Below are 12635 nucleotides of genomic sequence, written 5' to 3' on the forward strand. Positions count from 1 at the left end.
GGGAGGGTGGGTATTGAGGGTTAAGTGACTTGCCCAGGGTCACACAGCTAGTAAGTATCGATTGTCTGAGGCTGGATTTTGAACTCAGGTCCTTCTGAATCCAGGGCTGGAGCTTTATCCATTGTGCCACCTAGCTGCCCCTATTCCTTGTATTTAAAAAAAAAAAAAAAGTTTAATGGCCCTCATTTTTGGGTATTACTATTGCTCAGCCCCCTTCTGTGTGATGAAAAGGAAAAAAATACTGTTGTGCCAAATCAAGCAGTACAAATTTACGTTGTAGTCATATCCAAAAATATAAATGTATGTTTAGGGACCTTGTGTCTTTCTGCTGTCAGTAGGTGGGTAATGCTTCATGGTTCATCATTGGTCCTCTGGAGGCATGCTTGATATGTTCTTAAGTCTTTGAAAATAGCTTTTGCATTGTTGTCTTTGTATAAAATTTTCTGGTTCTGTCTACTTCATACTATCCAGAATTTTGATTTTTTATAGTATAATATAGTATTCCATTACATCCATATGCTACATTGTCCAGCTATTCTCTTATCATCTGAGAGGTAGTCTAAAGCTTCCCCTCTCCTCATACCCCTTTTGGCCTCCCCTTAAGGATCACCAAATTTGTTTTGTTTGCAGCTGTTCCCTCCCCTGGATTATCCTCCTTTTTTTTTTTTTTTTTAAACTTTAGACTTTAGATTTATTTAGGGTTATTTTATACAGGTTTATATAATATCTAATTTAATCTAGAACAAGGCAGCTCCCCCTCAGTGAAACCCTGGCCTAAGTATATTTGTTTTACATATTTAGCAAGAAGATACATTAAACATGGAAGCTTTTCAGCTTGTGGCACTGAATGATCACAGGACATCCTTCAGAAGCTACAATTAAGGACCCTCCTAGTTTCTCAGCAATAAAAGCCCAGTTGAGGTCTTCTGGTCCATTTGCTTGACAGTTGTGTTTAATGCTGGGAAATTTCTTTTTGATTGCATCCTTGGAGCTTGCATAGATCATTTTACTTTTGAGAGGCGCTAGTTCTGGTGCCCATAGAACATCAACTCTTCTTTTCTTGAGTCCTTTTTGTTTCAAAGCTTGCATCATATAAAGTGTAGCGACAATCCTTTTCAGGAAGCATTCCCACAAAATGCTTGAAAGGAACAGTAATGGTTACACCTACATCTCCCACTGAAATCTCTTTGCCTCCTTCCACAATGATGCATTTTTTGTCAGCACTGAGACAAAAAAATAACTGCCTTCTTTCTTTTCTTAATTTCTTCTGGTGTGGAACATTCCCGAACCTTCATATCATAGAAAATGCGGCATACTTCATCAGCTACTTGCACTCCTGAGGCCATCTTTCCAAAGCGGATGATCTGGAGCATGGTCTGGTCCCTGGACCGGTGGGGGCTGGAAGCAGGAAGAGTGGAGAGTCTAGGCGCTGCTCTGGTCTAGAGTGGGGAAGGGCTTCTTCCTCCCAGGAGCCAGAGGAAAGGGAACCACAAGAGCTGGCGGGAGGGAGGCAGTGCTCAAGCTGTGGTGTGTGAGTTTGTCAGAGTCTATCCTTCTTAATCCCTCTCTATCTCTGTTTATTTTACAATTGAGTTTGATCTTGTTCAATACCAAAATGTACCTGTGTTCAATCTTCCTTTGTCTATATTTCAGATTAGAGTGAGGATCCTAAGAAATCCTCACCTCTTCCATATTTATATATTCTTTCTTCCTTTTACTCCCTCAGAATTTACTTAAAACCCTCAAAATAGAACCATTCTGTCCCTAGGGCCCCTGTTTTTCTCCCTCAATGCCCTTTGATGACATTAAGGTTCTGAAGGGATATTCATTTCTCCTCTTGCTCTTGTAATGTTAGCACTACATCATCCTCCAGCCCCTTCCCATTGTTAAAACTCAATTTGCCTTTCTTGGTTTCTGTAGACTCTTAAGCTTGTATTCAAAATTCCAACTCAAGTCAAGAGATCTTTCCATCAGAAATGCTTTAGGGTAGAATATTTTTGGTTGTAAGCTGATTTCTTATTCCATTTGGAATATTGAATTCTTAGATTTCTTTATTTCTTCTTTTTTTTTCATTGCAACAAACATTTATTTTTTCCAATTACATGTGAGGGTAATTTTCAACATTCATTTTCATAAGATTTAGAGTTCCAAATTTTTCACCCTATCTCCCTTTCCTCCCCCCTCCACAAAACATCAACCAATCTGATATAGGTTATATATGTACAATCCACAAGTGCTCTTTTTTTTAGTTCTTTCTATGGGAGTTGATAGTATGCTTCATCATTAGTCCCTTGGATCATTGTATTGCTGAAAGTAGTTAAGTCATTCACATGTAACTAGAAATAAATAAATGAATGAATGAATGAATGTTGACTATCTTTATAATATTGCTATTATTTAATAAATTATTCTCCTGATTCTGCTCACTTCATTTTGCACTAGTTCATACAAATCTTCTCAAATATTCCGTAACATTCATATACTATCACTTGTTCAGCCATCCTCCAATTGATGGGTATCCCCTCAGTTTCCAATTCTGTGCCACCACTAAAAAAAAAAGCCGCTATAAATAGTTTTATCCTTTACTTCTCTCTTTGATGTCTTTGGGGTGTAGCCTTAGTAATAGTGTTGCTGTGTCAAAGGGTATGCACAGTTTAATAGCTTTTTGTGCTTTGTTCCAAATTGCTTTCCAGAATGGTTGGACTACTTCCCAACTTCACCAATAGTGCATTAATAGGGGGGCGGCTAGGTGGCGCAGTGGATTAAGCACTGGCCCTGGATTCAGGAGGACCTGAGTTCAAATCCAGCCTCAGACACTTGACACTTACTAGCTGTGTGACCCTGGGCAAATCACTTAACCCCCATTGCCCTGCAAAAAAAAAAAAAAAGAATAGTGCATTAATATAGTTATTTTCTCATATCCCCCCAGCATTTGTTATTTTCCTTTTTTTGTCATCTTAGCCAATTTGATGGTACCTCAAAATTATTTTAATTTGCATTTATTTAATTATTAGTGATTTAGAGCATTTTTTTTTATTTTGTTTTTTTTTAGTGTGGCAATTGGTGTTAAGTGACTTCCATACACTCATCAAATCCATCACTCACTGTTAGAATAACAGATCTAGGGCCTGCTAGGTGGCGCAGTGGATAAAGCACCGGCCCTGGATTCAGGAGTGCCTGAGTTCAAATCCGGTCTCAGACACTTAACACTTACTAGCTGTGTGACCCTGGGCAAGTCATTACCCAATTGATAAAAGGTCAAAGGAAAGAAATAGGTAGTTTGCAAAGGAAGAAATATAAGTCATCAATAGCCATAGGATTAAAAAAATGCTCTAGGGGCAGCTAGGTGGCGCAGTGGATAGAACACCGGCCCTGGAGTCAGGTGTACCTGGGTTCAAATCCGGTCTCAGACACTTAACACTTACTAGCTGTGTGACCCTGGGCAAGTCACTTAACCACAATTGCCTCACTAAAAAAAAAAATCATCTGGAAGTCATATATATATATGTATGTGTGTGTGTGTATATATATATATATACACACACACATACATATATATATATATGGTCAATATATAAAAAATATAGAAGCTTTTCTTGTGGCAGCAAACAATTGTAAATAAAAACTTCATTTAGGTTCTCACAGGGATTTTTTAAAAAGTAATTTTGCTATGTTATATTTTAATTTAGCAAACACTTCAGATTGCCTCAACCTTGTGATAGCTTTCTTGTGATGAAGTAAAACTAAGAATACAGTGACTTTATCTGAAAGTGCATGCAACATTTTGCACCTATAGACCCTACCAACCTCACTGGGTTATTTTTTTAAAATTTGTTTGTTTTTTTGGTTTTTGTGGGGCAGTGGGGGTTAAGTGACTTGCCCAGGGTCACACAGCTAGTAAGTGTCAAGTGTCTGAGGCCAGATTTGAACTTGGGTACTCCTGAATCCAGGGCCAATGCTTTATCCACTGCACCACCTAGCGGCCCCTACTGTTTTTTTTTAATCAATTTTTTTCCCTTCCATCTGCTATCATATTGAAAAAAAGGAAAAAAATACTCCATGTAAGAAATATGGATAGTTAAGTAAAACAGATCCTTATTGGCTATTTAAAAAAAAAGTCTAATTCTATACCATAATACTCTAAGACCAAGTGGACAGCATGCTTCATCAGTCCTTTGGAATTGATTGTTCTCAGAGTTTTCAGTGTTGTTTGTCTTTATAGTGTTAATGAATAAATTGCTTTCCTGGTTTTCTTTTTATTTTGTTCTTGTTCTGTTTACTTTATTCTTGTGCCTTCAAAGCAGTGTGTGCTTCACTCTAGTTATCCAAAAGGAATTAAAGAAATTGTCTTATATGTACAAAAATATTTATATCATCTCTTTTTGTGGTGGCAATAATTGGAAGCTAACAAACTGGAAAATAAAGCTTTACACACCCATTAATCAGGAATGGTAGAACAAATTGTGGTGTATATGAACATGATGAAATAATATTGTGCTATAAGAAAAGAGGAAATACTTGATTTCAAAGAAACATGGAAAGATTTGTAATGGATTGATGCAGAGTGAAGTGAGCAGAACCTGAAGAACAATTTTTTTTTACAATAACATCAATATTATAAAATTAGTCACAGGGATTGGGAATGGATTTATGTGACAGTAGATTATCATACCCTTTCTAGTAATAATGATATAATTTATTTGATTATTGTCCTCTAAACAAAAGATGGAAAACTTAAAGGTGAACAGGGAGGTGTATAACTGGCACCAGGGCAAAAGGAAAGATTTTTGCACTGGATGGGCTCTGGAAAGGCTGAAGCATGGTCTAGGGCCTAGTTTCTTAAACTATGGGTTATGACCCCATATGGGATTGTGTAACTTAATGTGAAGGTTGAGAAATATTTGGCAACAGTAAAAGGTTATGTATATACACATATACACACACACACATATATACATATACATATGTGTATATATACATACATACATACATCCCCAGGGTTGTATAAAAATTTCTTGCGTGAAAAGGGGTGGGAAAAGTTTAAGAAGTCCTGGTCTAAGGTCAGGTAGGTATAGAGGTCTGAGATAAAAATGTGCTCTCACTATGTTCTGCAAAACTCCTAGAAGTCCCTAAATTGAGTGAGTTTACTAGGGATAGGAAGGGGGAAAATGTCACAGTGAACTTTGGCCATATGCAGGTTGTGTGCATTTCTGTTTCTGTGTGTGCATGTGCATGTGTGTTTCTTCTCTTAGTAATTGAAGAGTTATTTGACTTTGCTTATCTCTTTTTTTGTGTGGAGAATTTATTACTTTTTTTTCCTGCATCTCTTTTATTTTCAGTATGTATGGAAATGTCCAAGGCTTTTTTTTTTTTTTTTTTTTGAGACAGCCAGGGTTAAGTGACTTGCGCAGGGTCACACAGCTAGTGAGTGTCTGAGGCTGGATTTGAACTCCAGCCTGACTCCAGAGCCAGGGCCCTATGTCTTTTCACAAGATATTTTTTTCAGGGGCAACTAGGTGGCGCAGTGGATAAAGCACCGGCCCTGGATTCAGGAGTACCTGAGTTGAAGTCTGGCCTCAGACACTTGACACTTACTAGCTGTGTGACTCTGGGAAAGTCACTTAACTCCCTATTGCCCCGCAAAACAAACAAACAAAGAACCAAGATATTTTTTTCTGTCCCTGTCTCTATCTTAGGGTAAAAGCGTCGTAGGTAAAGCCTACTTTATTTCATCCACGTTTGTTGAGATGTTGCAGAGATGAGTTAGGTAACCTTATTGCTGTGTGACGATTTCAGGTGCAATCCTAGTGAAGAGCAAAGAATCACCTTCCTTCCTTTTGGTGTTGGATAGCTCCTGGACTGGGCTTTTGGGCCCCATTTATGAAGCACATCTGCTGTTCTAGAAGCAAGGGGACCTTTAGGCAAAGTGGCTGACATCACCTGCCATGAGCCAGGCCCACTAATAAAGAATGTCGAAAGTGGTTATATATTTAGTTGGAGTCAGCGTTGCTTTCCCAGAGGTGACTATAATTTATACCTTTCATTCAATCTGTATAGTAGATTTAAATATCACCATACCAAGCTCCCTGAAATCTATTGCAGACCACAGCCCTCCTTTGGTCAGCATCAGTACTGCTAGGAGGGGTGTGGAGATGTTTTCTTGGATTAATTCTGCAGCTTGGTGGTATATAATTTAAATTTGTCATTGGCACATTAATCTGTAAGCACTAATAAGAAAGATTAAAATGGAACTCTTTAAAAAAAGTTCTTTTGGTATAAGGTTCTATTTGGGGGGAAAAATTGACAGAAAAAATAGGATTTAAGGAGCAAATTTTCTTAGAACCAACGTGACTTTTATTTTCTTTCCCCTTTTGCAAAAATGTTATTCTCCTTCAAACCTTGATCTCCTTAATATTTTGCACACTATGATATTAAAATATATTTCTGCTGAAGTTTTCTATGTGAATTTATGTGACTTCCCCTTCCCCCCCTTTTCTTGTTTTGGTATGTGATTTGCATATTTCCACCATGCGAAAGCCATTTTCTATGGTTGGAAAAGACTTTTTTCCTATAGTGTGAACAAATCATTCTTTGTTCTTCTTATTGTGCCTTCAAACTGGTACATCCGGTTTATGCCCCAAACAACAAAAGTCTGTCAACAGAAATTAAAACAACAGCATGAACAAAGGCAGAGAGTCATGTGGGGCTCATAGGGAGGTTTCCTCCCCCTTTGCTCCCTTCTTTCAAGTGTGTTGAGGCTCCAGCGGGGAACTTGGAATGTGGCTCAGGATATTCGTTCCTCACAGTGTTATATTGGTGCTGTTGGTTAGAAGTGAACTTCAAGCTCTTGGTAGGGCTTTGTATAAAATCCATAAAATCCTAACAAACAGCCTATGTTTTGCTGTTATTTGAAAAGGTGCTTATGAAGTACTTAAAAATTTGTTTTCAGTCTTGAAAGCCTTTTGGCATATGGCTAGTTTTCCAATTGGTTTCTAGACTTGAGAAAGACTTTTCTAAAATTTGCCAATGATCAGAAGGGGCATATTTCTCAATTGGATCCTATAAACAATGGTGAATACAATAGAATCTTCCTGGACATTCAGAGTATTTGCTGCTTTCTTTCTAGCTCCAGTAGTGAGCTAAGCACTGTTGTTGTTTGGTTTTTTTTTGAAGATGTCTTTCTAATTCAAAATATTGATATGCATATACCAGGACCCTCTGGTTTAGAGACTGTAGCAGAAGCTCATCTAGTGCCAGTCTTCCTTTTATGTAAGGGAGAGAACCTCAGGGAGGATAAGTGATTTGCCCAGCCTCAGGTAGTAATATGGAAAAGTTAGGCTTTGAATGGATGTATGGTGTTTCCAAACCCCATACTCTTTTATTTTTTTTAAGCCTCTGTATTATCTCCTCTCTTGTAAGGTAAGACAGGAGTTTAGAGTCTGGAACTCACTTAGGATGCCTCAGAATTCTGTACTAATTTTGGTTGGTTGAGGAACTTTAAGTTCCTATCCTGTAACATCCAGAAATTATGATGGGTTCATTTATTTTTCAAAAGTAAGAGAGAAACTGATAGACAAACTATAGATATAGTGTTCATGAGAGTAGGAGAGAACATATTATGATCTTTCTGTTTTTTTCTTATTTCTTTTTCTTAGTATGACGAGAGGCCAAGGAAAGGGACTACATGGCGTGGCAGATTTGTTTGATAGCTGTTACATTGAAAAAGATTTTGTAATCAGATTTCAATTTATTTTTTTTTTTGCATCAAAGAAAACTCTTGTATATATTAGATACAATGAACATAAGCCTTTATCATATCATGGGCATGCCAAGACAAATTTGTGCTTTTCTCTATTCAGTATAATTGAGAGCAGCAGCTGAGTTAAAAAAAAAAAGTTTTGGCCCCTTTTGGATGGTATTCTTAGTGTTAGGGCCTTAATGCCTTTGAAGTTGAAACTCAACTTCTGGCATGCTTGAAGAGTGATGAATTTGTGAAATATTAGAATATTCTATGAATTATACTTTTCATTCTTTCTTTTAACTTTCCCATTCCTCCTCAATTAATGTTAAGTGGTTATTCACTCAGGTGAAAGACAGTTCCACAGTTGAAAAGTACCTTTAACTACTACAGATTCATAGATTCAGAATGTTCCTTCCATTTGAAAGAGACTTCATAATCCAATCCCGTAACTTTTTTATTATGAACTTTAACATTCATAAGAACAAACATTTTGCTACATGAAGGAGATTAAAAAAAGAATACTGCAGACTTTTGTTATGTAGAATTTGATTTTTTCAAGTTTATTTTCAGTTAAATAAGGCAGTAACACATTTCCCTGTTTGTGTCCCACTCGGACCTTGTTTTTAAAAGCTTTTAAATATATATTTTCTTACTACAATTTATTTTCATTTCTCCTAAATATCTCCCTGTGTCTCTCTATCTCCAAGGGAGCTATCCCTTCTAAGAAAGTACTGTTTTGTTTTGTTTTTTAAAGCTAAAAGAAAAAGTGGAAGAAGAGAAAAACATTTGCAAAGTTGAAAGTTTTGAGAAATCTGACATTTTATGAAAGCTTCTACTCCCTTGGCCATCCTCCTCCTCCTACCTTTGCAAAGTTAATAGGGAGAAGTTTCTCTTTATAGTTCCACTTTAGGGCCAAGTTAAACTATAGTCTTGTAATATTGCAACATTCTTTTCCTTTTTTTTCTTGATATCTTTTGATTTTACATGGCCTTCCCTTATAGTTCCAGAGAATATACAACAAAATATATTTTTTAAAGAAAAAAAGGAAGAAGACAAACAAACAAAACCTATCCTTACATTGAAAAAATCTGTTAATATATGCAGTGTTCCACATCTGTGGACCTCATTCCTGTGCACAGTAACAGTCCATTACATTCATGTATCGCAGTCAGAGGACATCTTCTTTCTAGTTCTTTCATATCACAAAAATTGCATTTTTAATGTTTTGGGTTTTCTTAATGACCTCCTTGGCTCATTGCTCAGGCTGTTCCATGCTTAGCATTATAATATCTAGGTCAAAGTTTATGGGCATTTAATTCACTTTATTTTCATAAATCAGAATTTTTATATGCGGGTTGTGTATCCATTTATAATTTATTGTGTAATATGTTATAAAATGTCACTGTAAGCCTAATTTTTGCCAGACTCCTTTCCAGTTTTTATACACACACACACACACACATACATACATATATATATGTGTATATACATACATGCATGCACACATATATAGTTTATTTAAATCTTCATAACAACCCTTAAATGAGGTACCATTATTATCTCCATTCTACTTGAAAAGAAACTGAGGCCAAGAGGTTAAGTGATTTGCCCAGTGTCACATGGACAGTAAATATCTGAAGGAAGAGCAGAACTGAGGTCTTCCTGACTTGAATCCAGTGCTCTATTCTTATCTAATAGGGAGTTCTTTCCTAAGTAATTATGTTTTCAAGTTTATGTAGGTTATTAAATTCCATGAATTCTGTTTCTTTCATGTCAAGCCTCTTTCATTTATCTACTTTTCTATTTTTTAGCCAATTCAAAATGTTTTTGATGAGTGTTGCTTTATAATATAGCTTGATTTCTGAAAGTGCTATTCTACCTTCATTCCTTTGTGTGTGGGGGGTGGGTGGGGGAGCATTTATTTGATGTGGGAGCTTTGGGTTTTTGCTATGACTTTCCTGGAACTCTCACTTTTGGGAGTTCCTTTCAGGAGGTCCTTGGGATTCTTTCTGTCTCTACTTTGCTCTCTGGTTCTAATACATCAGGACAGTTTTCCACATATGATTCTTAAAATATAGTCAGGCTAAAAAAATAATGATCTTCAGGGGTTTCGTTGATTCTTTTTTTTTTTTCATTGATTCTTAAATTATATTTTCCTGACCTTTTCTCCAGGTCAATTTTTTGTTTGTTTGTTTGTTTTGTTTTTTGGTGAGGCAATTGGGGTTAAGTGACTTGCCTAGGGTCACACAGCTAGTGTTAAGTGTCTGAGGCCGGATTTGAACTCAGGTCCTCCTGACTTCAGGGCCAGTGCTCTATCCACTGCACCACCTGGCTGCCCCCAGGTCAGTTATTTTTGATATCAATATTCTATTTTTTTCAATCTTTTGATTTTGTTCTAATACATCTTGCTTTTTTATAGTCATTGATTTCTGGTTGTCTAATTTTCCAAGTTTATTTCTTTGATAAGATTTATCAGTTTCTCTTCTAACCTGCTTGTTCTTCTTCCAGTTATTTTCTCTTTAGCCTTTTTCTTTTTAAATTTATTGCTTTACTTCTAGGTAATTACGTAGTACTTAGGAAGAATCCGTTTTTTTCCTTTGGGTCTCACCTTGAAATTGTTATGATGTTACTTCCCACTTTTCAGTGATCTCTAGATTTTCAGTCCTTTTTTTGGATATTGATTGGTGTTTTCTCTGATTTTTCATTTTTCTCAGAGACCCCTGTAATCTCCTTCTGACCACTTATTCCACTCTCTTACTGTATTGTGGGCTACGAGTTTCAGAAGCAGTTGCTCCTGCTGCTGATTTAGTGGCTCCCAAGGCCTGCTCTTGGTTTGCTGGGGCTGGGTTTGCGCTGGTGCAGCCTGCACTGGACTGCACTCACCCAGGTGGGCCAGACCTTTCCTGTCGACTTTCTTAGTTGTCTTTGGCTGGAAAATTATTTCACCCTGTCTTTTATGGATTCTGCTGCTCCAGGAATTGTCTTTTGGCATTATTTAAATGTATTTGGAGGGTTCTTGGGGAGAGCTCAGGTGAGTCACTGTCTTTCCTCTGCCATCTTTAATTTTTCAACTTTCTCTTTTCATTTCTCCAACTGTGGCTCCCATATTGTTTTGTTTTTTTTTCTTCCAGGGTCAGTCTCTGCCCCATGCTATACTTTTGGATAGGTTGATCCCATTTGGTCTCACTCTGGTTTCCCGGGTTTCTCTGCTGATCTCCTCCTGGGAGTGGGTGACTCCTCTTCGATCATTGAGATTTAGAGCACTGGATCTTCATGGCTTTCTGTGACAGATCAGTACAGACTGCTGGGGATCTCTGAATCCTTGGGCCTGGGTTGTCCAAGTCTTACTTCTCTGGACTGTTCTGGTTATTATCTCTCTCTGAGGCTTTCTTAGTTGGCTTAGCCCTCTTCAAGTAACCCTGTACCCTAAACCAGTTTCTTAGAGGCTTAAGTTGTGTTTTGGCCTCAGAACTTTCTCTGTTTCCTTTTTTCTTTGTACATTTGCCTGCTGGGATTTGACATGGTTCCTTGCTTTGGCCCTGACAGGCCCCACTTGGACTATATCCGCCCTGACAATATTGCTCAGGTGTATATAGTATTTGCCTCCTGCTGTGGCTTCCACACAGGCTGCCTGGTTGCTACACTGGTACTGTCTCCTGCTTATCCCTTGTCAGAGGGTCTATAGAATTCTGAACATCTTTGTGCAGTACTGTACCTTATGGAAGAATGCCTAGCCATTTAACTTAAGTTTTTTTTTTTTTTAAACCTACTGTTCTTTCTGGTGTATTTTTAGAGCTTTATTGTAGCATTTGTGGGAGAGCTGGCTTCTCTGGAACTTTTCATTAGCCAGAAGTCAGTAGCCTGTGAATTGACATCTTTTTAATAAACTACATGATTTTGATAGTTAACCATGTGCTGCTTATATTCTACCCTTATGAGAATCAAAGATAATGAAGATTTCCAATTCCTTGTTATATTGCAGAAAGTAGAGAGATTAAAGAACTGAAAACAAATACTCTACAATGCAGTTCAGATTTATGGTTTAATATTGAGATTTATAAGGTTTTCATTTCTAAATTATGCATTTCTGATATTGTAAACTGATAGTTTGGCAGACTGTCTCAAAAGATAGAATGCCAATGTCTTGCTTGTTGAATTTTTAGCCTCATTACATCTGTTTTAAGTTCTCGGTTATTTGAAAGTAGTACTATAATGCTTACCATTTTGCCTAGCTTGACATTATGGAACTTATTGAACACCAGGCAATTAAGAGTATGTATTGAGAGTCACAGTACCATTTATAGTAGGTCTGGAAAGAATTTCTTATCTAATTCCAATTTAATTTGCTCAAGAATTCCATCACTTGCAAACTGGCTATTGGCTTGATGTGTGAAAGGCAGTTATTTTCATACTTGGCTCATTGGTGTATTTCCTTTAGAGAGACCTTAAAGATGACTGAATCCCAACCCCACATTTCACAGATTAGGGTACTAAGGCCTAGATAGTTAAAATGACCTGCATTTAGTTGAAAAGACATGCATTGGCCTTGTCAGTACCAGAACATAGCTCTACTTTTTCCCAGTTCAATGTTTTTCACCATATCAAGCTGCCTTTTATTTCTAAAACTAAAGTTATGTACTATTATCTTAAAAAAAAAATCCATGATTTCATCAGTTTTTTTACTTTGCAGACCACAGTCTCTCCACATTTTAATCATTGATTACCAGACTGGTAGGCCTTTTTTGTATATAGTGAGGGTTGCCCTTTGTCCATCGTCCTAAACTGCTGTGGTAGTACTTTCTTTACTGGCTCACATTTACATAAATTGTTAATGTTTGGGAGGCACTCTAACATATGTAATTTCACAATAATCCTGTGAGATAGGTGTTCTTAC

General features: G+C 37.1%; 1 protein-coding gene and 1 pseudogene across 1 annotated transcript in view; one reads left to right on the forward strand and one right to left on the reverse strand.

Annotated features, from left to right (window-relative positions):
• Positions 1–12635, forward strand: part of BCAS3 (BCAS3 microtubule associated cell migration factor) — a 789343-nt gene that overhangs the window by 64020 nt on the left and 712688 nt on the right. The window contains exon 5 of the mRNA XM_044003231.1: positions 10518–10628. Coding sequence (XP_043859166.1) covers positions 10518–10628 — 111 coding nt within the window. The remainder of the gene's footprint in view (positions 1–10517; positions 10629–12635) is intronic.
• On the reverse strand, positions 657–1722 carry LOC122752681 (annotated as a pseudogene).

The sequence above is a fragment of the Dromiciops gliroides genome, chromosome 4, assembly GCF_019393635.1.
Source record: "Dromiciops gliroides isolate mDroGli1 chromosome 4, mDroGli1.pri, whole genome shotgun sequence".
Lineage (NCBI taxonomy): Eukaryota > Metazoa > Chordata > Mammalia > Microbiotheria > Microbiotheriidae > Dromiciops > Dromiciops gliroides.